The sequence below is a fragment of the Aquarana catesbeiana genome, linkage group LG02 (assembly GCF_042186555.1).
Source record: "Aquarana catesbeiana isolate 2022-GZ linkage group LG02, ASM4218655v1, whole genome shotgun sequence".
Lineage (NCBI taxonomy): Eukaryota > Metazoa > Chordata > Amphibia > Anura > Ranidae > Aquarana > Aquarana catesbeiana.
The window spans coordinates 38,711,320-38,738,737 of NC_133325.1; the positions used below are offsets into that span (position 1 = coordinate 38,711,320).

The 27,418-nt window shown below is 47.4% G+C and overlaps 1 protein-coding gene across 1 annotated transcript; it reads left to right on the forward strand.

The window, feature by feature from the left end:
• Window positions 1-202: 202 nt before the first annotated feature.
• On the forward strand, window positions 203-19,798 carry AAMDC (adipogenesis associated Mth938 domain containing). The gene is made up of 4 exons (XM_073612804.1): window positions 203-349; window positions 14,161-14,287; window positions 17,952-18,047; window positions 19,133-19,798. Exons 2-4 carry the CDS (start codon window positions 14,162-14,164, stop codon window positions 19,271-19,273), a joined length of 363 nt encoding a protein of 120 aa, XP_073468905.1. The 5' UTR covers window positions 203-349; window position 14,161; the 3' UTR covers window positions 19,274-19,798.
• The last annotated feature ends 7,620 nt before the right edge of the window (window positions 19,799-27,418 follow it).

Here is a 27,418-nt window from a genome sequence, read left to right on the forward strand (position 1 = left end):
AGCTGCCATAATGGCTTTTTTTTTTTTTCCTGCACACATTCGTTTCCTCAGTACACGATTGAGAAGAAGTCTTCTCTGAGACCCAGCTCCCCGATGACAACCCGCACGTCACATCTATTCTAATCTTGGCTTGCTTGCTTCTGGTGTGGGTTTTGGTATTCGTGTTGCGATGTCACACACGGGGCGTGTTTTTTTTATTATTCATAAGTGGGCATGAACATTTCTGAGATCCAGCCCACTGAATGTGCATAAATAACAGGCTGCGGTGACGTAGGGATTTTTTTTTTTCTATTTAAAAGGTCCCTCCCACACAAGCAGGGCTCGAGAAGAACACAGGAACTGCCAGGAGGTCAGTATACACCGAGGAGAGGTCTAAGCTGTTATTCATGATCAGGAAGTGAACATAGAGTTGCCACTTCATCCCTTTAAACCTGAACACATATGAATTACACAGGTTCTGAGGCTAATTTAATGTAGATAAGGCACCAAGTGTGTATAATTACCACCTTAATCAGCCACAGAACCTGTGTAATTAATATGTTTTCAGGTTTAAAGAGATGAGGTGGCAACCCTAAGCCCTGGTTCACACAGGGGCGGCACGACTTGCAGGTCGCCTCAGCGAGGCGATCTGAAAATTACTTCCGAGGCGACTTGCAAAACGACTTCTGCATAGAAGTCTATGCAAGTCGCCCCCAAAGTAGTACAGGAACCTTTTTCTAAGTCGGAGCGACTTGCGTCGCTCCTATTAGAACGGTTCCGTAGCACAGAACGGGAGGCGACTTGTCAGGCGACTAGGTCGCCTGACAAGTCGCCCCTGTGTGAACCGGCACTAAACGGGGTTTCAGGGAATGTATGTATTTATGACTTCATCTGTAAACTCCCTACATGGTCGTGGAAGATTGTCCAACCTCTTACAAAGTTCATACATTTTGGGATTGATTTACTAAAACCGGAGAGTGCAAAATCTGGTGCAACTTTGCATAGAAACCAATCAGCTTCAAGCCTTCCAGGTTTTATTGTCAAAGCCTAATTGGACAAGTTTAAGTTATAAGCTGATTGGCTACAAATGCACAGCTGCACTAGATTTTGCACTCTCTGGTTTTAGAAAGTCATTCCTTATGTGTCATGAATAGGGAACCTTCACGTATGGTTGGGATTGTGGACCCCCTGTGTGGCTTGCATGCTGAATGGCGGTGTACTCAGAGCACCCACCCGTGCATGCTACAGCTAGGGTTGCCACCTCATCCCTTTAAAACCGAACACATATTAATTACACAGGTTCTGTGGCTGATTAACCACTTAAGGCGGAGTTCCATCGATTTTTATGGTTTTTTTAAAAGTCAGCAGCTACAAATACTGCAGCTGCTGACTTTTAAAATATGGGCACTTACCTGTCCAGGGTGCCCCCGATGTCGGCACCCGAAGCCGATCTGTCCTCGGCTCTCGGGTGTTGCTGCCACCATTTTCGTTAAGGGAATCAGGAAGTGAAGCCTCGCGGTTTCACTTCCCGGTTCCCTACTGCGCAAGTCGCGCTGCGTAATCCGCATGGTCCCTGCTGTCTCTGGGACCCATGTGTTTCCCAGCAGACAGCGGGGGGGGGGGGGGGGGAAGAGGCGTAGACTCCCGCGGGAGTCTATGCCCGAAAGTGGGTGCAAATACCTGTATTATACAGGTATCTGCACCCCCTCCCCCTGAAAGGTGCCAAATGTGACAACAGTAAAGTTAGCCTGATTTTTTTTTTTTTTTTTTATATTGTGAAAGATAATGTTACGCCAAGTATATTGATACCCAACACTGGGGGGGTATAGGGATCACACTGGAAGGCACAGGGATCACACTGGGGGGGTACAGGGATCACACTGGAAGGCACTGGGGGGTACAGGGATCACACTGGGGGGTACAGGGATCACACTGGAAGGCACTGGGAGGTACAGGGATCACACTGGGGGGTACAGGGATCACACTGGAAGGCACTGGGGGTACAGGGATCACACTGGGGGGTACAGGGATCACACTGGAAGGCACTGGGGGGTACAGGGATCACACTGGGGGGTACATGGAAGGCACTGGGGGGTACAGGGATCACACTGGAAGGCACTGGGAGGTATAGGGATCACACTGGGGGGGTACAGGGATCACACTGGAAGGCACTGGGGGGTACAGGGATCACACTGGAAGGCACTGGGGGGTACAGGAATCACACTGGAAGGCACTGGGGGGTACAGGGATCACACTGGGGGGTACAGGGATTACACTGGAAGGCACTGGTGGTACAGGGATCACACTGGAAGGCACTGGGAGGTACAGGGATCACACTGGGGGGTACAGGGATCACACTGGAAGGCACTGGGGGTACAGGGATCACACTGGGGGGTACAGGGATCACACTGGAAGGCACTGGGGGGTACAGGGATCACACTGGGGGGTACATGGAAGGCACTGGGGGGTACAGGGATCACACTGGAAGGCACTGGGGGGTACAGGGATCACACTGGAAGGCACTGGGAGGTACAGGGATCACACTGGGGGGGTACAGGGATCACACTGGAAGGCACTGGGGGGTACAGGGATCACACTGGAAGGCACTGGGGGGTACAGGGATCACACTGGGGGGTACAGGGATCACACTGGGGGGTACAGGGATCACACTGGGGGTACAGGGATCACACTGGGAGGTACAGGGATCACACTGGAAGACACCGGGGGGTACAGGGATCACACTGGGGGGTACAGGGATCACACTGGGGGGTACAGGGATCACACTGGGGGTACAGGGATCACACTGGGAGGTACAGGGATCACACTGGAAGACACTGGGAGGTATAGGGATCACACTGTGGGGTACAGGGATCACACTGGAACTGGGAGGTACAGGGATCACACTGGAAGGCACTGGGGGGTACAGGGATCACACTGGAAGGCACTGGGGGGTACAGGGATCACACTGGAAGGCACTGGGAGGTACAGGGATCACACTGGAAGGCACTGGGAGGTACAGGGATCACACTGGAAGGCACTGGGGGGTACAGGAATCACACTGGAAGGCACTGGGGGGTACAGGGATCACACTGGAAGGCACTGGGGGGTACAGGGATCACACTGGGGGGTACAGGGATCACACTGGGGGGTACAGGGATCACACTGGGGGTACAGGGATCACACTGGGAGGTACAGGGATCACACTGGAAGACACTGGGAGGTACAGGGATCACACTGTGGGGTACAGGGATCACACTGGAACTGGGAGGTACAGGGATCACACTGGAAGGCACTGGGGGGTACAGGGATCACACTGGAAGGCACTGGGGGGTACAGGGATCACACTGGAAGGCACTGGGGGGTACAGGGATCACACTGGAAGGCACTGGGGGGTACAGGAATCACACTGGAAGGCACTGGGGGGTACAGGGATCACACTGGGGGGTACAGGGATCACACTGGGGGGTACAGGGATCACACTGGAAGGCACTGGGGGGTACAGGGATCACACTGGAAGGCACTGGGAGGTACAGGGATCACACTGGGGGGGTACAGGGATCACACTAGAAGGCACTGGGGGGTACAGGGATCACACTGGAAGGCACTGGGGGGTACAGGGATCACACTGGGGGGTACAGGGATCACACTGGGGGTACAGGGATCACACTGGGAGGTACAGGGATCACACTGGAAGACACTGGGAGGTACAGGGATCACACTGGAACTGGGAGGTACAGGGATCACACTGGAAGGCACTGGGGGTACAGGGATCACACTGGAAGGCACTGGGAGGTACAGGGATCACACTGGGGGGTACAGGGATCACACTGGAAGACACTGGGAGGTACAGGCATCACACTGGGGGGTACAGGGATCACACTGGAAGGCACTGGGGGGTACAGGGATCACACTGGAAGGCACTGGGGGTACAGGGATCACACTGGAAGGCACTGGGGGTACAGGGATCACACTGGGGGGTACAGGGATCACACTGGAAGACACTGGGAGGTACAGGCATCACACTGGGGGGTACAGGGATCACACTGGAAGGCACTGGGGGGTACAGGGTTCACACTGGGAGGTACAGGCATCACACTGGGGGGTACAGGGATCACACTGGAAGGCACTGGGGGGTACATGGATCACACTGGGGGGTACATGGATCACACTGGGAGGTACAGGGATCACACTGGGGGGGTACAGGGATCACACTGGAAGGCACTGGGGGTACATGGATCACACTGTGGGGTACAGGGATCACCCTGGAAGACACTTGGGGGTACAGGGATCACACTGGGGGGTACAGGGATCACCCTGGAAGACACTTGGGGGTACAGGGATCACACTGGGGGGTACAGGGATCACCCTGGAAGACACTGGGGGTACAGGGATCACACTGGTAGATGATGGGGGGTACAGGGATCACACTGGAAGACACTCGGGGGTACAGGGATCACCCTGGAAGGCACTGGGGGTACAGAGATCACCCTGGAAGGCACTGGGGGTACAGGGATCACCCTGGAAGGCACTGGGAGGTACAGGGATCACACTGGGGGGTACAGGGATCACACTGGAAGGCACTGGGGGGGGGTACAGGGATCACACTGGAAGGCACTGGGGGGTACAGGGATCACACTGGGGGGTACAGGGATCACACTGGAAGGCACTGGGAGGTACAGGGATCACACTGGGGGGTACAGGGATCACACTGGAAGGCACTGGGGGTACAGGGATCACACTGGGGGGTACAGGGATCACACTGGAAGACGCTGGGAGGTACAGGCATCACACTGAGGGGTACAGGGATCACACTGGAAGGCATTGGGGGGGTACATGGATCACACTGGGGGGTACAGGGATCACATTGGGAGGTACAGGGATCACATTGGGAGGTACAGGGATCACACTGGGGGGGGTACAGGGATCACACTGGAAGGCACTGGGGGTACATGGATCACACTGGGGGGTACAGGGATCACCCTGGAAGACACTGGGGGTACAGGAATCACACTGGGGGGTACAGGGATCACCCTGGAAGACACTTGGGGGTACAGGGATCACACTGGGGGGTACAGGGATGACCCTGGAAGACACTGGGGGTACAGGGATCACACTGGAAGATGATGGGGGGTACAGGGATCACCCTGGAAGACACTCGGGGGTACAGGGATCACCCTGGAAGACACTCGGGGGTACAGGGATCACCCTGGAAGACACTCGGGGGTACAGGGATCACCCTGGAAGACACTCGGGGGTACAGGGATCACCCTGGAAGGCACTGGGGGTACAGGGATCACCCTGGAAGGCACTGGGGGTACAGAGATCACCCTGAAATGTGAAACAAATACACAAGGACACATTAGGTACAGGGATCACCCTGGAAGGCACTGGGGTACAGGGATCACCCTGGAAGACACTCGGGGGTACAGGGATCACCCTGGAAGACATTCGGGGGTACAGGGATCACCCTGGAAGACACTCGGGGGTACAGGGATCACCCTGGAAGACACTCGGGGGTACAGGGATCACCCTGGAAGACACTCGGGGGTACAGGGATCACCCTGGAAGGCACTGGGGGTACAGGGATCACCCTGGAAGGCACTGGGGGTACAGAGATCACCCTGAAATGTGAAACAAATACACAAGGACACATTAGGTACAGGGATCACACTGGAAGGCACTGGGGTACAGGGATCACCCTGGAAGGCACTGGGGGTACAGAGATCACCCTGAAATGTGAAACAAATACACAAGGACACATCAGGTACACTGGGGACAGGCTGGAAGAAACTGGGGGTACAGAGATCACACTGGAAGACACTGGGGGTACAAGGATCAAACTGGGGGTACAGGGATCACACTGGAAGACACTGGGGGGTACAGGAATTACACTGGAAAACACTGGGGGTACAGAGGTCACATTGGAAGACACTTGGGGGGTAAAGGGATCACACTGGAAGGCACTGGTGGACTAGGGTTGGGATCACACTGGAAGGCACTGGGGGACAGAGATCACATTGCAAGACACTGGGGAGGTAAAGGGATCACACTGGAAGACACTGGCGGGGTGACCTTGCTGGGCGTTTAATGATGGTTTTTCCCGAGTGTGGCTCGGGGTTAAACTTCAGTCCCATTAGCGGTAACCCCGAGCCACACTCGGGATTACATTGCAGGATCCTGGTGCGGCGTTGCTTACCTTGTCCCCAGGATCCTGCGATGTCCCCCGCTGTGTCTGCGGGCTCTGTCTCCTCCGAAGCCTCTCCGCGCCAGGCTCCATTCCCTGCGAGCGTCGCGACGCACGGGGGCGGAGCCTGGCGGCAAATTCAAAAAAAGTACAAACCATAACACATACAGTACTGTATGAAATTATTTCACATCCCTTTTTGTCCCCAGTGCTTTGGCCCATGCCCTGCATGCAGTTTTATGTTATATATACTGTTCTTTCTGCCTGGAAACTGGAGATTGTCCATAGCAACCAAAAAGTGTCCCTTTACGTCAAAAGTGGCTTTAGACCAGCTAGAAAACAGCGATAGAAAATTAGAACATTTGCAGAATTGAGCGATAGTGAATCGTGGGGAAATGTATTTTATTATTATTATATTATTTTTTTTTAATTATTTATTTATTATATTATAATTTATGTTTTTGTGTTTCAAACTTCATCATACCCGGGATATCTACTAGACTCTTGTTTGGACAGATTTAAGTGTGTTATTGTTAAGAATTACAGACCTACAATATAAAACGCCAAATTTCTATGCAAAATAATGGTACCGCTTTCAGCACCTAAAATCCGAAATAATCATACCGCCAGGGAGGTTAACAGCAGGTAGTTAACTGTCTTGAACACAAGTTCTGTGGGATAACAGCAGAACCTTGCAAGTTGAATCTACATGTGAACAGCTTGTCTGTTGATCTTTGAGATTAGAAGAAGAAACAAACTGACAATACAAATTTTCCAAAACGTCTTTCAGGACAGCACCCGAGAGATCATGGCTCCTCCTCCCACAGGAAACACCTCATCAATTAAGTCTTTAAATTGGAATCCTCCACGTTGCCTCATCAGTTTTTTGTGTTTCCTCCAGCTGGAGGAACACCTCTGGTGGGAGCCATGATCTCTCAGGTTTATCCTGGGAGACACAGGTTCTCACCTGATAGGTCTTTTTTAGGCTAGGAGAGTGAGCCTCCCACTTGCCTCTTATATGGACGGTCCCGTGGGCTCCCTCTCCCTCTTCCGTGCTCGGGGAGAGCCTGTACGTCCGGGGGTGCTGCCTCAAAATTTTTTTGGCCTGCAGGTGGCCGTCCTCTGTTCCCTTCTACATGGAGGAACGAGCGGTGGCGGCCGCCATGTTGCTGGTGGCAGAAGAGCGCTTCAGCCATGTCCAGGCAGCACTTCTGGGTCGGCGCGTGCGTCATTTCTGGCGCAAAGCGCAGTGGGAGAGGGCAGGGTCACCTGGCGCCTTATTTCCGGTTCCAGGTCAGCGCAGCGGCGTTTTCGAATCTGGAACCGGACGTTTTACCACGCACCGCAGACAGCTATGGATAGCGATGCAGCGGATAAGGGGGCAAGCCAAGGCGCCAGCAAGGCTAAGGTAAGGGACTGTGTCCTCTATTACCCTGGGCCGTTTTCTCCTGTGGGGGGGTTACTCACCCTTTTCCCCCCCTTCCCCCACCACCCCCCCCCCCCTCAGAAGGTATGTTGCAGTGGCTAGATTTAGTATATCTGCCCTACAACAGGGGATTAGGTGGTGGTGGCTTGCTGGGCACATGGAAAATGAGAGGTTTCTTCCTTAGTGCACCTGGGTGTATTATTTGCGCTGTATTACAGCCTTTTAAGCGTGGTTCCATGTCTCTTTTCTGTTTGTCCAGGCCAAAGGTTCTGCCCAACCAGTCAAGAAAAGGTGCCCTGTCTGCAAAGAAAAATTAAGCGATGCTTGGACCAAAACGCTTTGTGCAGAGTGCATTACAAATTTGGTCAGAGAGGAGACTCCATCCGTTTGTGGCAACTTAGTGTCAACAATAAAGGATGAGTTCCGGGCCACCTTTCAAGCTTTTAGGTCAAACCTAAGAGAGGAGCCAGGTCCCTCTAGGGATCCTCTGGTTCCGCAGCCATCTTCAGAACCCCAGAGTGGTTCTCAAATAATTTTTGGGGGTCCGATATCCCAGGACGCTTCTCAAGGGTCCATTTCCCTCGCTCCAGATGATACAGATTCTGAGGAGGAGGAAAATGAATCAGATACCGCTTCTAAATACAAATTGTCACTAGAAGAGGTGGGAGGACTCCTGAAGGTAATCCATGCCACTTTGGGGATAGAAGAGGAAAAGAAGGAACTCTCCCTGCATGACCGCATGTATGCTGGTTTAGGAGATTTAAAAGGCCGTTCTTTTCCAGTCCATTCAGTTATCACTGATATGATTAAAAAGGAGTGGCTGGAACCTGAGAAAAAGCCTTTCTTTTCCCGGGCTCACAAGAAAAGATTTCCATTTGAAGAAAATCCAGATTCTATATGGAATAAGGTTCCAAAATTGGACTCTGCCTTTTCTCAGGTCTCTAAGTCTACGGACCTAGCCTTTGAGGATATGTGCACTCTGAAGGAGCCCATGGACAAAAGGATGGACCTGCTTCTTAAAAGAACCTGGCAATCAGTAATGCACAATCTGAAACCAGCAATGGCAACAACCTGTGTTGCAAGGAACTTAGATCATTGGGTTAACCAGTTGAAAGCCCATGTCATAGCAGATTCCTCAAGACAGGAGATTCTAGACTCTTTTTCAACCCTGTCGGCAGCAATATCATATATTGCGGATGCGTCTGCGGAATCTATCCGCATGTCAGCAAGGTCAGCAGCTTTAACAAATTCTGCCAGAAGGGCCTTATGGCTGAAGACGTGGCCAGGAGATGCTGCATCTAAAAATAGATTGTGTGGTATTCCGTTCGCAGGTGATCTGCTATTCGGTTCAGAGCTAGAGTCCATTCTTGACCACACGGCAGATAAGAAAAAGTCGTTTCCAGTTAGGAAGAAACCGGTGCAAACCCGTAAGCGTTTCTTTTGGCCCCAAAAAGGTCAGCAGGAAGGGAAAACGCAGGGCAAGAGGAAGTCATGGTCTTCTCAGAAGCCCAAAGGTAGGGGTGGAGTGCTCTTCAATCCTCCTGCGGCCTCCGCAAAACCACAATGACTCTGTCAAGGTCGGGGGAAGACTACAGGAGTTTCTTCCTCAGTGGAGAGCCATTTCCTCAAATCAATTAGTTGTAAAGATGCTCTCCCAGAGGTATGTGATAGAATTTACGGAAGAACCTCCAAGAAGATTCCTGGTGACAAACGTCCCAAGGGACGCAGTCAAGGCTCTCGCCATGAAGTCCTTAATTCAGGAACTGAAAAATCAGAGAGTCATTGTTCCGGTCCCAGCGGGGGAGTTCTTCCAGGGGTTCTACTCACATGTCTTTCTGGTTCAGAAACCTTCAGGAAAGTTCCGTCTTATCCTGAATCTCAAAATGCTGAACAAATCGGTAGAATACAGAAGGTTTCGGATGGATTCAATATTTTCAGTAAGAAACCTCCTGTATCAAGGGTGCTATATGGCATCAATAGATTTACAAGATGCCTACCTCCACATTCCTATTGCCGCCAGGTCGCAGAAATATCTGAGGTTAGCACTGAAAGAAGGGAAGAAGGTGGTACATCTGCAATTCAGAGCACTCCCGTTTGGTCTGTCATCATCCCCAAGGGTCTTCACGAAAATAATGGCCGAAGCTCTGGCGCCTCTGCGTCTAGACGGGATCTCAGTTATTCCTTATCTGGACGACCTGCTGTTTTTTGCCCAGACCAGAGAAGGTCTTCAAGAAAACTTGCTCAGAGCCCGTGTTCATCTAGAATCCATGGGGTGGATTTTAAACCTTCAAAAATCAAATCTGATTCCCTCACAGGAAGTGTTATTCCTGGGTTTCCGTATCAACTCTTTAGAACAAAAAATTTTTCTTCCAGAGGAAAAACAGAAAAAGTTGATACAAGTGGTGTCATTGCTACAGTCCAATCAAGTTCTGTCCATCAGGAAGGTTATGTCAGCATTGGGAACCCTGACCTCTTCCATTCCGGCCATCCAGTGGGCAAAGCTCCATTTCAGACCTCTGCAAAGTTTCCTGTTAAAAACCTGGAATCACCAGCAGGATTCACTAGATTCATTAGTGAAGATCCCTGCTTCAGTAAAAAGAAGTCTGTGGTGGTGGAAGAACCAGACAAGGTACTCAGAGGGGCTGTTATGGTCCTTCCCAACTCAGGTGAGGTTGACAACAGATGCCAGTTCCTGGGGTTGGGGGGCTCATATGAGCGGCCAGTGGGCCCAGGGCTCGTGGGACACAAGAGATGCCCTGAGGTCCTCAAATTGGAAGGAACTAAAAGCTATAGAAATGACCTTACTGACCTTTGCGAAAGAAGTCCAGGGGCAACATACTCAGATCCTGTCAGACAACGCCACGGCGGTGGCTTACATAAACAGACAAGGGGGAACCAGAAGCAAAGTTCTGCAGAGCTTGGCAAAAGGCATTCTGAGTTGGGCAGAGCTCCATACTCTATCCTTATCCGCGGTCCATTTAAAAGGGACCCTAAGCAGGAACCAGATTTTAGAGGCAGAGTGGCAATTGAATCCAGAAGTCTTCCAGTTAATAGTGCAGAAATGGGGGCGCCCAAGAGTGGATCTCTTTGCCACCCAGGAAAACTCGCAAATGTCTCGCTTCTTCTCCCTGAACAGGAACGAGGCATCACTGGGAGTGGATGCTCTGTCACAAGATTGGAAGTTTCACCTCTGTTACGCATTCCCCCCGTTTCAGCTTATCCCTCGGGTCATAGCAAAAATCAGGAAGGAGGAGACAACAGTGATCCTCATCACTCCTTTCTGGCCAAAAAGGCCTTGGTTTTCATCCCTTCTTCAGATGCAACAAGAACCTTACTGGCACCTTCCGTTAAGAAAAGACCTTCTGTTACAAGGTCCTCTGTTTCACCAGGAAGTAGCAAAACTAAAGCTCACGGCCTGGCTACTGAGGAGCAGCTCTTGAAGAGGAAAGGTTTCTCGGATAGGAGGGTAGCTACCAACCTATCTAGTAGAAAGAAGGTTACAAGAGCAATCTATTCCAAAGTCTGGAAAATCTTCAACTCCTGGTGCACAGCATCTGACAGATCTCCAAAACAAATTTCTTCTGTGCTTGAGTATCTGCAAGAAGGGGCGGACAAGGGCTTAGCGGTCAGCACCCTCAAAGTTCAAGTTGCTGCGCTGGGGGTATTCCTGGAAAAATCCATTTCATCAGAACCCCTAGTAATAAGATTCTTCAAAGCTCTTACCCGGTCTAGACCAGTGGTAATCAAAAGCTGTCCAGCATGGGACTTATCGGTTGTTCTACAGGCCCTGACCAAGGAACCTTTTGAACCCATTAATTTAGCCTCCCTGAAATTGATTACTTTGAAAACAGTGTTTTTAGTGGCTGTTACAACAGCTCGAAGAGTCAGTGAGCTGCAAGCCTTATCAATCAGGGAGCCTTTCTTTTCCATTTTTTCAGACCGAATTGTTCTGAAGACGGATCCTAATTTTTTGCCGAAGGTCGCTTCGATCCAGAATCGAACTCAGGAAATAATACTTCCTACCTTTTTGTTCTAATCCATCGGGTAAGAAGGAAGAAGAATTCCATACCCTGGATGTTAAAAGAGCAGTCTTGAGTTACTTGGAAAACACTAAAGACTTTAGATGTTCAGATGCTCTGTTTGTTTTATTTTCCGGTAATAAAAAAGGAAGACAAGCTTCTAGAGGAACCATTGCCAGATGGTTGAGAATGGCTATCTCAGAAGCCTATTCCCTTACAGGTCAGGAGAGTCCATTAAATGTCCGGGCTCATTCTACAAGAGCTTCCGCGGTGAGTTGGGCAGAAAAAGCTGGCGCCACCCCCAAACAAATCTGTAAGGCAGCTACTTGGACAAGTCTGACAACCTTTGCCCGTCATTATAGGTTAGATCTCATGACGGCTGGGGACCAGGCTTTTGGAAGGAAAGTCTTACAGGCTGTTGTCCCACCCTAAATGGAGTAAGTCTCGATTATCCTCTCGGGTTCTGTCCTGAAAGACGTTTTGGAAAATTGCAAGTTAGACTTACCGGTAACTTGTTTTCCAATAGGCTTTCAGGACAGCAGTAACCCGCCCTTTGTTTATGCTAATGCTGTAATACTATGATATAACTGTCGCTTATGTGTTGCAGCTGGGGCTGGAGTTCTCTACAAACAACTGATGAGGCAACGTGGAGGATTCCAATTTAAAGACTTAATTGATGAGGTGTTTCCTGTGGGAGGAGGAGCCATGATCTCTCGGGTGCTGTCCTGAAAGCCTATTGGAAAACAAGTTACCGGTAAGTCTAACTTGCAATTTTTCTTCCCTTTCATATTCTTAGCTCAAAGGTCTTTTATCCTCTTATGTTATCAAAATGACAGAAAATGACTAAAGTTTTGGCCCCGGTATAATGAACTACACTTAGATTATAGGTGAGGCAAGGATTTACAGTGCCTTAAAGTATTCATACCCCTTGAAATTTTCCACATTTGGTCATGTTACAACCAAAGTCATAAATTTTATGCGATAGACCAACACAAAGTGGCACATAATTGTGAAGTGGAAGGAAAATGATCAATGGTTTTCAACATTTTTTACAAATAAATATGTGAAAAGTGTGGGGTACATTTGTATTCAGCCCCCTGAGTCAATACTTTGTAGAACCTCTTTTCTCTGCAATTACAGCTGCAAGTCTTTTTGGGGATGTCTCTACCAGCTTTGCACATCTAGAGAGGGACATTTTTGCCCATTCTTCTTTGCAAAATATCTCAAGCTCTGTCAGATTGGATGGAGAACGTCTGTGAACATCAAATTTTAAAGTCTTGCCACAGATTCTCAATTGCATTTAGATCTGGACTTTGGGCCATTCTAACACATGAATATGCTTTGATCTGAACCATTCCATTGTAGCTCTGGCTGTATGTTTAGGGTCGTTGTCCTGCTGGAAGGTGAACCTCCGCCCCAGTCTCAAGTCTTTTGCAGACTCTTAACAGGTTTTCTCATAAGATCAACTTGTATTTGGCTCCATCCATCTTCCCATCAACTCTGAGCAGCTTCCCTGTCCCTGCTGAAGAAAAGCATCCCCACAACATGATGCTGCCACCAATATGTTCCATGGTGGGGATGGTGTTGTCAGGGTGATGTGCAGTGTTAGTTCTCTGCCACACATAGCATTTTTTTCTTTTAGGCCATAAAGTTCAATTTTGGTCTCATTTGACCAGAGCACCTTCTTCCACATGTTTGCTGTCCTCCCGACATGGCTCTTATGGCATTCTTTCACAATGACTTTCTTCTTGCCACTCTTCCATAAAGGCCAGATTTGTGGAGAGCACAACTAATATTTGTCCTGTGGACAGATTCTCCCACCTGAGCTGTGGATCTCTGCAGCTCCTCCAGAGTTACCATGGGCGTCTTGGCTGCTTCTATGATTAATGCTCTTCTTGCCCGGCCTGTCAGTTTAGGTGGACGGCCATGTCTTGGTAGGTTTGCAGTTGTGCCATACTCTTTCCATTTTCGGATGATGGATGGAACAGTGCTCCATGAGATGTTCAAAGCTTGGGATATTTTTTTTTATAACGTAACCCTGCTTTATGCTTCTCTACAACTTTATCCCGGACCTGTCTGGTGTGTTCCTTGGCCTTCGTGATGCTGTTTGTTCACTAAGGTTCTCTAACAAACCTCAGAGCCCACAGCTGTTCTGTGAACCTCTCAATTTATTAACGAGCTGACTTCTGAAGGCAAATGGTTCCACTAGATTCTAGTTAGGGGTATCAGAGTAAAGGGGGCTGAATACAAATACACGCCACACCTTTCAGATATTTATTTGTAAACAAATTATGAAAACCATTTTATCATTTTCATTCCACTTCTCAATTATGTGAGACTTTGTGTTGGTCTATCACATAAAATCCCAATAAAATACATTTACGTTTTTGGTTGTAACATGACAAAATGTGGAAAATTTCAAGGGGTATGAATACTTTTTCAAGGCTCTGTAATTGCTTAAACTGCGCTAACTAGAGGCCACGTTACCTCTCCATTGCCCAGGCTCCTTTATCTAAAGCTGTGTTCTGATCGTTTTTTTTTTTTTTTTAAAGGATGTCTTCTCCCGAAATCTCCAGGATCTCCTGGGGCAATATGAGTGTTGGTGGACAGCATTATAAAGACTGCAAGGTCTGGCCAGGAGGAAGCAGGACCTGGGACTGGAGGGAGACTGGAACTGAAGTAAGTGTTGCTGCCCTAAGGCCCCTTTCACACTGGGGCGGTTGGGGGCGTCGGCGGTAAAACAGCGCTATTTTTAGCGCTGTTTTACCGTTGTTTTTGCGGCTGTATTCGGCCGCTAGCGGTGCGGTTTTAACCCCTGCTGGCGGCCGAAAAAGGGTTAAACCCGCTCGTACAGCGCGGCTATAGCCACAGTATTACCGTGGTATAGCTGCGCTGTCCCATTGATTTCAATGGGCAGGAGCGGTTTAGGAGCGGTGGACACACCGCTCCTTCACCGCTCCAAAGATGCGGCTCGCAGGACTTTTTTTACCGTCCTGCCAGCGCACCGCTTCAGTGTGAAAGTCCTCGGGCTTTCACACTGAACAAACAGCGGAGGCTGTTTAGGGGCGGTTTGCAGGCGGTATTTTTAGCGCAATAACGCCTGCAAACCGCCCCAGTGTACCCCCCCCCCCCCCCCACTCTTATAGAAGTGTCATTCTATAGTGCATTATTATGCAACACCTGGATCCAGTTGTCAATTGAGATTCTGTCTGAGGACTTTTACAGGCACCTTGTCCCCCTCTACTCCCTGCATATGTCTCTCCACCCTGCACCACTCACATACCGACAGACATGCAGCCAGAGCCCCATTCCGTGCCCTGAACCTTACCTGTGTGTGTGTGTGTGTGTGAAGCACTGAACAGGCCAAACCCCCCTGCTGCAACTGTATGTGTGGATTAAACACACGGAAAAATCTCAATCAACCCTCAGCACACTGCTATACACTCCTAAACATTTTTAGCAAACTGGATAAAAACAGGTATTTTTGTTTCACATACGCTGCAATACATGTTCAAGGTGGCATTCTGCGTCAAAGTAATCCCTTTCTGGCCAGTCCCTACTCTACTGTGCACAATGTTAATTGCTTACTTGCATTTACCCTATTTCAGTGGATATAGTGCCAATATGGGGCAAACAAAACACAGTTTTAGGAGAGCTACAGATTTACCACACCAGTCCCATACTTCTCCTATAGTCTTCACAATGGATGCTCCCATTGCACCAAATTGGCTCTGAAAAAAATGGTACCCAGATATTTAGATATCTGATATCTTTAGACTTCTGGCAAACAAGCTTTCCAAACAGACCAGACCTACTGGCCCAAGGCTCCCTGTTCCATCCTGTTTCACACCCGCTGGCATTAATGGCATGGCTGTTGAAACCCAAGTTTTAAAGGATAGGGGTACTTCTGACTCTGTTATTTCAACCTTGCTCAGAACAAGAAAATCCAACTCCAGTAATGCCTCGTACACACGATCGGAATTTCCGACAACAAATGTTGGATGTGAGCTTGTTGTCGGAAATTCCGACCGTGTGTAGGCTCCATCGGACATTTTCTTTCGGAATTTCCAACAACAGATGCTTGAGAGCTGGATCTCAAATTTTCCGACAACAAAATCCGTTGTCGTAAATTCCGAGCGTGTGTAGACAATTCCGACATACAAAATTCCACGCATGCTCGGAATCAAGCAGAAGAGCACTGGCTATTGAACTTTATTTTTCTCGGCTCGTCATACGTGTTGTACGTCACCACGTTCTTGACGTTCGGAATTTCCGACAACATTTGTGTGGCCGTGTGTATGCAAGACAAGTCTGAGCCAACATCCGTCAGAAAAAAAAATCCATGGTTTTTGTTGTCGGAAAATCCGATTGTCTGTACGCGGCATTAGGGTTACCATCGCACACTGAAAGCTTACTTTGCCTGGTGCAAGAACAAGAAGCTAAGTCCCATGGGAATACTCCACCACTCCTATTTTAGCCTGTCTGGTCCTGACCAGCATCTGGCACTAATGCCACGTACACACGGTCAGACTTTTCAGCTACAAAAGTTCGACAGCCCGTTCGGCGGACTTTTGGCGGACTTTCTAACGAACGGACTTGCCTACACACGATCACACCAAAGTCCGACGGATTCGTACGTGATGACGTACACTGGACTAAAATAAGGAAGTTGATAGTCAGTAGCCAATAACTGCCCTAGCGTGGGTTTTTGTCCGTCGGACTAGCATACAGATGAGCGGATTTCTGGGTCCGGTGGAGTTACGACGTAAAGATTTGAAGCAAGTTCCAAATCTAAAGTCCGTCAGATTTGCGACTGGAAAAGTCCGCCGAAGGTCCGGTGAAGCCCACACACTATCGGATTGTCCGCCGGATTTGGTCCGTCGGACAAGTCCGGTCGAAAAGTCCGACCATGTGTACGCGGCATAAGTACCTTCAAGGGACAGATTTCTGCCTTATATTCCAGAAACCTTGTGCCTCTCAAAACCTTGTTATTACTTTTCTTCAGGGAGCTCTCATAATAATCTCTCAATTTGACCTGTGTCACCTTGTCATCTTAACCTGGTGCTCTCTGTACTAGAGACTTCCCTTTGAACTGATTAAGTATATTAAGTTGGAAGACCTAGCTTGTAAGGTTGTCTCCCTGGAGGTCATTACATCTGTTAGACATGTGAGTGATTTGGCAGCTCCTTTTAAAGATCCCTTTCTTGTTTTACACAAGAACAAAGTGGTTTTGAGACTAAAGCCTTTCTTCTTAACAAAGGTTTTCTCTTTTTTTTTTTTTTTTTTTTTTTTTCCCACTTCAATGAGAACATTATTTTTCTTTTCCCTTTTGATCTACCCCAAAACATGACAAGGATCTACAGTGCATTGCCTAGAAGTGATCAGGACTGTCAGGATCTACTTGAAGGCCACAGCCTTGCCTGTGGGCCCTTGTAGAGGGCACACTGCTTCCCAGTCCACAATTGCTAGGTGGATCAGGCAACTCCTGTCCAGAACATAGACCCTTGGGGTTGGAGTACCTTTTTTCTCTATCAGAGCCCATTGCACTTTTAGCTTTAGGCATCTGCTTCCTGGATTCACCACCTCGTCCTACAACCTGGTCCTCTGTTCACATATTTTCAAGGATCTACCAGGTGGGTGTTTAGGCCTTGGCTGATGCAACCTTTGTTAGCGAGGTGCTTTAGGCTGCCATCTCAGTCTTTTTTCATTTTAACCCTTGTTTTTTGTGCGCCTGTTGGCAGTTTAGTTTTCTGCATTGTTGCCCACCGCTTAGTTTATTGTTTGGATATGTTCCATGGTCTAAAAATACAAGTCTTGTGGCCTGTACTGTACAACTGAAATACTAGATACTACTTTCTTCTTCACTGATCTGGTCCAAATATCCCTGTCACAGGGTACCTCTTCAGAGGTGGCTCCATGCCTTGAGGGGACCTATAAAGTCCACTGACGCCCTCCCGGCATTGTGAGCTCAGGCTGTTGCCATCTTTCGGCTATAGCGCGAATGGGAGGTGGGTAATGTGCCATCAAGAAGAATGCTGATAGGAGAAAGAGTGACAGAAGTGAGATCATCACTGTGCAACATGGGCCCAGGACGACCTGGGCTTGGAGAAGAGGGTTGAATGATATTGGACATGGGACGAAGGATATCCAGTGGCTGAAAATAAGTACTGTGGGATATAGCTCTGGCTAGAAGCTGATTTTTGCAGCAAGTTTGTTTTTAATTAATCTTTTAATAGGCCATTTATTTTCATCATGTTGTTTTTGGCTGCAGTTCTGCTTTAAGGTGTATTGACAACTTTATACAATTATAAATGGGGAACTAATATGTTTCAATCTCCAACAGCACTATCCGGGTGTCCAGCCGGCAGACGTAGAGGAAGTTGTGAAGAAAGGGGTGAAGACGTTGGTGATTGGCTGTGGAATGACCGAGGCGCTGCAGGTGGGTCAGCAGTGAAATCATTGATCTATCTACTCTACATTCTTAGGAAGGCTGGTTCCTGCACATACATGATGCAGTAGTGGGGCTTCTTCTTCCTGTTGTAACCCTTTGTAAAAAATCAATGCAGGCTTTTGTTGTGCCACCACTGCCATTTCTGAGGTCTTGTGATGTGAAGATATTGGTGGAGTTTGCTTCAGCAAAAACTGCCCAGGAGGTGCAGATCTGCCTGGAGCCTGCTGACTCAATGTTGGGAGCCTTGAGGTGGGTGAGATGTTCAGCATAGTCAAGACTCCCCATCAACATTCTGGAACTGATAGTCAGATTAACTCTACAGCACTTCTGCAAGATCAACCAGTCAAGGTACAGTCAGACTGCAGACTCTCGTAGAGGACCTCCTGCTCCACCATTGTCAGGTAGAGTAGACAACTTACCTGCAGGGCTTACTACCTTTCCCTATCAGAGCTTATTTCCATCAGATCTATTGGTGTCTCTTTGGCTTTCCAACATCAAGCACCTGTATCTCAGATTTACAAGGCCACCACTTGGTCCTCTGTCCACATGGTCCTTAGGTTCTACAAGGTGGATGTTCAGGACTCAGCCAATGCAATCTTCAAGAAGAACTTCAGCTTTTCCAGATGGAGGAGAGTGCCATGGGAGTGTGAAGGTCCGCTTTCAGCTGCAAGTTTTGGGTTCTTACCATTGTGTTTGGGTCTATTGGCAGTTCTGTTTACTTTGGTCCTAAAGATAAAGGGAATTTTTATTTACCTACAGTATAAACTCCTTATCTTGGCGTACAGTACAAGACACAGGACTGTAGTCACAGACCAGGGGACATACACAAGCAATAAACTTTGGAGTGGGCAACAACCTCTCATACAGAACTGCCAACTAGGGTTATATGAGTGTGCACTGGGGCAACCCTAGCAAAATTATTTTCCAGTGTCCAGTCAACCCATCTTCTATGATTACAGCCTTATGTCCTGTAATGTAGTACAAAATGTACTATTTATGTTTTGAGATCATCAGGTGTAATGTACCAATAACTAAGCAAAACTTTTTCATTAATCACCATTTCTTTGTTCTAGGTGCCAGTCTCTACTCTAGAGTACATCAAATCTCAGGGCATCGATGTTCTGGTCTTCCAGACTGAGAAAGCGGTGAAGGAGTATAACAGTTTGGTGTCACAAGGAGCCCGAGTTGGGGGTGTGTTCCACTCCACCTGCTAAACGATCAGCACTGATGCTGTGCACTGGGGCTCTGTCTGGTGTACATGGATGGATATCAATGACTAATGGAAGGATGGACAGCTGCCCAGTGCCTAAAGATAATCTTGTCTCTCTCCAGTTACAACTGGAACCCTGCCCTGTGTGTTTTATGACAACTACAAGACCTGCTAACTCTCTCTTCCACTGCTGCTTAGAAGTCTAGTGTACACTGGTGTTAATTATGTATTTACTAGAACAATGTTTTTGAACATAGCTGGTCATCAAGGAGCTTTTCATAAAATTGCCACTAAGAAGTCATTTCTTGTAGTTTTAAATATCTACTCTAGGCCCAATTTCTAAGACAATCTGGTGTTCAGTACCATCTTCTCATCCACAAATTACATGTCCAATTCTTTCCAATTGCACCTCTGACCATCTGTCATTAGCTGCATTTATGACCAGGGTGCACTTTCCTCCAATCATAAGTGAACTTACAAACAGAAGAAAGTTTCTGATGTCACAGGGGGTGGAGATGCACAAAAATAACGCCAATGGGGAAGAGCGTTCTGTAATAATAGGGTGCTTTGCTACCTTTTATAAGGAGATGCATGGGGTAGCCATTATTTTTCCTTCCTATAGATGCACTAATTGTGCCTCCATGTTGGATTGATCTTTGTAATGTTTATAAATAATTGTAATGCATGAATGAGAGATTGTATTCCCCCCCCCCCCCCCCCCCCCCCCCAATGTATAAATAATTCAAGGATTCTTCTGCAACATTGTCCTACAATAAATGAGTTTACAGAACAAAAAAAATAAGTTCTCATGTTGTGCTCCCCAAAATGTATCTTAAAATACAGAAAGATGACCAAAAGTCTATGATGTTGTTCATTATTTATTAATCTGTAAAATGCATTATTTTTTTAAGTGCAAATGTCAAATAATCAATAAAATCTGCTTTTTCTTACAGGGCCATAATTCTCAGAAATGAAATCGCAACTCAAGAGAGTTTTTAATAATACTTCCATTTTCTTGTGTACCAAGGGGTTAAAAATGAATTAAACCAAGTAGCAACAGTAGATATACAGTATGTTCACACTTCCCCCTAGACATAACCACAGGCCTAAACCACTATGTTTCTCTGCTAGTAGACCAGGCTTCCATATATTAACCACTTGACTTCTGGAGGGTTTTACCCCTTCATGACCAGGCCATATTTTGCTACTTAGCACTACGCTACTTTAACTGGTAATTGCGCAGCCATGTACCCGAATGAATTGTACTGTATTTATCAGCGTATAACACGCAGCTTCATTTTAAGAGGGAAGTTTCAGGAAAAAAAACTTAGATTTTAAATAGAGAACTTTGAAGCAGAATAAGGGTCAGTGCCCATCTGCAGCCGCGCCATTGCCCATCATTGCAGCCTGATCAGTGCCCATCTGCAGCCTCGCCATTGCCCATCATTGCAGCCTGATCAGTGCCCATCTGCAGCCTCGCCATTGCCCACCATTGCAGCCTGATCAGTGCCCATCTGCAGCCTCGCCATTGCAGCCTGATCAGTACCCATCTGCAGCCTCGCCATTGCCCACCATTGCAGCCTGATCAGTACCCATCTGCAGCCTCGCCATTGCCCATCATTGCAGCCTGATCAGTGGCCATCTGCAGCCTCTCCATTGCCCATCATTGCAGCCTGATCAGTGCCCATCTGCAGCCTCTCCATTGCCCATCATTGCAGCCTGATCAGTGCCCATCTGCAGCCTCTCCATTGCCCATCATTGCATCCCCATTAGTGCCCATCTGCAGCCTCGCCATTGCCCATCATTGTAGCCTGATTAGTGCCCATAATTGCAGCCTAATCAGTGCCCATCTGCAGCCTCAACATTGCCCATCATTGCAGCCTCTCCATTGCCCATCATTGCAGCCAGATTAGTGCCCACCTGCAGCCTCAACATTGCCCATCATTGCAGCCTGATTAGTGCCCATTTGCAGCCTCTCCATTGCCCATCATTGCAGCCGGATTAGTGCCCATCATTGCAGCCTGATCAGTGCCCATCTGCAGCCTCTCCATTGCCGGTTTACACAGAGGGATCTCCCACACAGTCCCGCCTCCTGGATGGCTCCTGTGATAGACAGAACACCGGTCCAATGCCGGGATATGTGACGTCTATCCTTAAACATGTCCAATAAAAAAAAATCTAATTTCTTCATAAATTTTGTCCAAAATGTATTCTGTCTTTGATAGAAAAGAAAAATCCCAATAAGCGTTTATTGATTGGTTTGCGTGAAAGTTGTAGCGTCAACAAACTATGGGATATATACTGGAATTTTTTTTATGCTAGGAATGGCGACGATCAGCGACTTATAGAGGGACTGTGATAGGGCGGCGGACAGCCTGAAACCGATGCTGGGGAGAACTGACACTAATCGGTGATAATATTATACACTGTCACTGTACCAATGACACTGGCTGGGAAGGGGTTAACATCAAAGGGTTAAACATGTGCTTAGGTATGTGTAAAGTGTGCTGCTTTTACTAATAGAGCTCAAAGTTTATCATCCCTGCTTTGCTTAGTGAAGAAACCGAGAGATTGTTCCCTCTGTACAGAGCCCCGTGTTAATTGTTAACACAGAGCTCTGTGATTGTAAACAGCCGATCAGCTGCCATGCTGACAGGCTCCTGCCATGTACAATCACAGAGAGAAGGCACGCATACGTGCGCCCAAAAAACCAGAAGCAGGTCGCAACGTACTGGTACGCTGCTTTGCCTGTACGGGCTGCCCATCTGCAGTACATTGCGGGTGGGCGGTCCGCAAGTGGCTAATACATCACAACAACTTAGTACAATAGAGATGATTAGATGTAATACTGCTGTCACCACAGGGTGGCACTGTGGACAGCACAATTCATGATACACGATGCCACGTCCTAAATTTGTCATAGAAACTAAAGGATTGGAAGGAATGGGACTTTTTAGGAATACTTTAAAAAAAAAAAATCCCCAAACTGTTCCCACAAAGCTGGGAGCGTGAAATCTTCCAAAATGTCTTGGTATGCTGACACCTTAAAGCCTCGTACACAGAGTACGATTGTTGGCAGGGGATTGTCTGTTGACAGACTGTTGTCCTAAAATCTTACCATTAGTACGCTCCTTTTGACAATTGGTGTCCAATTTTCAGGCCAACAAATGTTGGATGACAGGCTAGTAAATTTTCGTCTGACAACGGTTTGACGTCAGATTTTCGTATGGTCAGTACACAAGTCCATCACACAAAAGCCAAAAGTACAAACACGCATGATCGGAATCAATGCTCACCAAACACAACATTAGCAGAAGATGCCCAAAGGGTGACGCTCAAGAGCTGAAATTCCTCATAGTACGTCACTACGTTCGTGTTTGTTGCACGACAATTGTGTACTGTTAGTATGCAGGACAAGATCACACGCCCCTTTTGACAAAAATCAGACGCTCGGTTGGCCAACAATCATACCATGTGTACGAAGGCTTAAGAGTTCCCTTCACTGGAACTAAGACCCCATACACACTAATAGATTTTCTGCAGAGTTTTGTCTTCAGTTTTTCCAAAACCCATGTAGTGCCAGGGCCTGCCTGATTGCATACAAATTGAAACTCTTAACCACTTCAGCCCCAGCAGATTTGGCTGCTGAATGACCCGGCCATTTTTTGCGATTCGTTGGCTCGCGCCGACCTGCCGCCGTGTAATGACGGCGGCTGGTCGGCAAGCGGTTAAGGTTTGCCCTAATATTGTATGGTTTTGGTAAATCTGAAGACAACGATCTGCAGAAAATCTAATATTGTGTATGGGGTCTAAGAGGCCAAGCCCAACCCATTTGAAAAACAACCCCACACCATAATCCCCCCTCCACCAAATGATTTGGACCAGTGCACAAAGGTCCATAAAGACATGGATGAGCGAGTTTGGGGTGGAGGAACTTGACTGGCACAGATTCCTGACCTCAACCCGAGAGAACACCTTTGGGATGAATTAGAGCGGAGACTGCGAGCCAGGCCTTCTTGTCCAACACCAGTGCCTGACCTCACAAATGGGCTTCTGGAAGAATGGTCAAACATTCCCATAGACACACTCCTAAACCTTGTGGACAGCCTTCCCAGAAGAGTTGAAGCTGTTATAGCAGCAAAGGGTGGGCCAACCGAATATTGAACCCTACAAACTAAGACTGGGATGCCATTAAAGTTCATGTGTGTGTAAAGGAAGGTGCCCCAATACTTTTGGCAATATAGCGTATATCTAGCTCTTTGGTTTATTCAATTTTAATCCTTTTGTACACTTTCTTGTGCATAATCTTTAGAAGAGGCTTCCTTCTGGGAGGACAGCCATGCAGACCAATTGCAGTGTGCGGCGTATGGTCTGAGCACTGACAGGCTGACCCCCTACCCCTTCAACCTCTGTAGCAAAGCTGACAGCACTCATACGTCTATTTTCCAAAGACAACCTCTGGATATGACACTGAGCACATTCATTCAACTTCTTTGGTTGACCATGGCGAGGCCTGTTCTGGGTGGAACCTTTCCTGTTAAACCGCTGTATGGTCTTGGCCACCATGCTGCCGCTCAGTTTCAGGGTCTTGGCAATCTTCTTATAGCCTAGGCCATCTTTATGTAGAGCAACTATTCTTTTTTTCAGATCCTCAGAGAGTTCTTTGCCATGAGGTGCCATGTTGAACTTCCAGTGATCAATGAGAGCGATAACACCAAATTTAACACACCTGCTCCCCATTCACACCTGAGACCTTGTAACACTAATTGGGCCCAGTTTGGACATTTTGACTTAGGTATGTACTTACTTTTGTTGCCAGCGGTTTAGACATTAATGGCTGTGTGTTGAGTTATTTTGAGGGGACAACAAATTTACACTGTTATACAAGATGTACACTCACTACTTTACATTGTAGCAAAGTGTCATTTCTTCAGTGTTGTCACATGAAAAGATAGAATAAAATATTTACAAAAATGTGAGGGGTGTACTCACTTTTGTGAGATTTTATATAATATATATACTTACACAGTGAGGACGGGACACGTTCTCCAATGCAAAAACGTTTATATTGAACTCCAGAAAAATAGAGGAACAGAGGAAGTAACCCACCTTACTTTTGGATAGAGATAGATATAGATATATATACATACACACAGTGGGGCAAAAAAGTATTTAGTCAGCCACCAATTGTGCAAGTTCTCCCACTTAAAATGATGAGAGGCCTGTAATTGTCATCATAGGTATACCTCAACTATGAGAGACAAAATGTGGAAACAAATCCAGACAATCACATTGTCTAATTTTTGAAAGAATTTATTTGCAAATTATGGTGGAAAATAAGTATTTGGTCACCTACAAACAAGCAAGATTTCTGGCTCTCACAGACCTGTATCTTCTTCTTTAAGAGGCTCCTCTGTCCTCCACTCATTACCTGTATTAATGGCACTTGTTTGAACTTGTTATCAGTATAAAAGACACCTGTCCACAACTGCAAACAGTTACACTCCAAACTCCACTATGATGAAGACCAAAGAGCTGTCGAAGGACACCAGAAACAAGATTGTAGACCTGCACCAGGCTGGGAAGACTGAATCTGCAATAGGCAAGCAGCTTGGTGTGAAGAAATCAACTGTGGGAGCAATAATTAGAAAATGGAAGACATACAAGACCACTGATAATCTCCCTCGATCTAGGGCTCCACGCAAGATCTCACCCCGTGGGGTCAAAATGATCACAAGTACGGTGAGCAAAAATCCCAGAACCACACGGGGGCCTAGTGAATGACCTGCAGAGAGCTGGGAACAACGTAACAAAGGCTACCATCAGTAACACACTACGCCGCCAGGGACTCAGATCCAGCAGTGCCAGACGTGTCCTCCTGCTTAGGCCAGTACATGTTCGGGGCCGTCTGAGGTTTGCTAGAGAGCATTTGGATGATCCAGAAGATGATTGGGAGAATGTCATATGGTCAGATGAAACGAAAGTAGAACTGTTTGGTAGAAACACAACTCGTCATGTTTGGAGGAGAGAGAATGCCGAGTTGCAACCAAAGAACACCATACCTACTGTGAAGCATGGGGGTGGCAACATCATGCTTTGGGGCTGTTTCTCTGCAAAGGGAACAGGATGACTGATCCGTGTACATGAAATAATATGGGGCCATGTATCGTGAGATTTTGAGGGCAAACTTCCTCCCATGAGCAAGGGCATTGAAGATGAAACGTGGCTGGGTCTTTCAGCATGACAATGATCCTAAACACACCGCCCGGGCAACGAAGGAGTGGCTTCGTAAGAAGCATTTCAAGGTCCTGGAGTGGCCTAGCCAGTCTCCAGATCTCAACCCCATAGAAAACCTTTGGAGGGAGTTGAAAGTCCGTGTTGCCCAGCGACAGCCTCAAAACATCACTGCTCTAGAGGAGATCTGCATGGAGGAATGGGCCAACATACCAGCAACAGTGTGTGACAACCTTGTGAAGACACAGAAAACATTTGACCTCTGTCATTGCCAACAAAGGATATATAACAAAGTGTTGTCACACTTTTGATATTGACCAGATACTTATTTTCCACCATAATTTGCAAATAAATTCTTTCAAAAATCAGACAATGTGATTGTCTGGAATTGTTTCCATATTTTGTCTCTCATAGTTGAGGTATACCTATGATGACAATTACAGGCCTCGCTCATCTTTTTAAGTGGGAGAACTTGCACAATTGGCGGCTGACTAAATACTTTTTTGCCCCACTGTATTTTGCAGAGACCCTAGAGAATAAAAAGGCACACTCTTTCACCAGACCTCCTTTGGCTGAAAATTAAAAAAAAAAAAAAAAAAAAAAAAAAGGATTTGGATGAAAGTTTGTTAGCTGAACAGCACCTGCATTCAAAGAGCTGCTGGCCCAGGTCAGGTATTTTGACAGGCAGCAGGGCCAGCTGTCAGAATACAATAGACCGAAAGCAGGAGATTCATACAACCTCAAGGTTCAGCATGGATGGAGGAATCGATTAGATTTTGTTAATTCCATCCGCAGGCTGAACCAAAAAAAAAGGTCTGTGTATGGTCAGTTTTATATGCGCCTTTCTTTGCGTACATTTAATCTCTCCCTATTATTATCTCCCCCTCTCTTTTCTCTCTACAGGGTTTGTTTTTTCATGACCTACGCATGGCTGTGTGAGAGTGTGAAAAGAAGCAGGACAGTAATATTAAAGGCTTTCTTTTTTTAAATAACAATCGTGTTATACGCATCTGCTCTGTGCAGTGGATTTGCACAGAGCAGCCCTGATCCTCCTCTTCTCAGGTCCCTCGTCAGCACTCCGGGCCCCTCCCTTCGGCCGAATGCCCCCAGAGCAAGCAGCTTGCAATGGGGGCACCCAAGCATGCTTGTTCCTGCGCCGCAGCTCTGCATGTCCATTCACACACAGAGCTGTGGCTAGGCCCCACTCCCTCCCTCCTCATTGGCTCACTGGCTTTGATTGACAGCAGAAGCCAATGAGGAGGTGGCTCAAGTATTAGGGGGGGTTGCTGCACAGAGGAGGTTTTTTGCCTCCATGTGTAGAATACATGGAGGTAAAAAAACCTTGAGCCTTTAGAACCACGTCAGCCCCGGAAGATTTTAACCCCCTTCCTGACCAGAGCATTTCTTGCGTCGCTTTAGCTGACAATTGCGCGGCCCTTTTTTTCCCCATAAATAGAGCTTTCTTTTGGTGATATTTGATCACCTCTGCAGTTTTTATTTTTTGCGCTATAAACAAAAAAAAGAGCGACAATTTTGAAAAAAAAATACAATATTTTTAACTTTTTGCTATAATAAATATCCCCCAAAAATATATATAAAAAAAACCCACATTTTTTCCCCAGTTTAGGCCGGTATGTATTCTTCTACATATTTTTGGTATAAAAAAAAAAAAAAAATCTCAATAAGTGTGTCCTAGGGAGTGATTCTAACTGTGGGGGGGGGCTTCTACTGACATGAGAGCGATCACCGCTCCCGATGACAGGGATCAGTGATCCCTGTCATGTCACAAGGCAGAACGGGGAAATGCCTTGTCTACATAGGCATCTGCCCGTTCTACCTCTCCACACCGCGGCGGGCGCGTGCCCGATAGGCCGCAACTTTAAAGGGACGTACAAGTACACCCATTTGCCTGCCT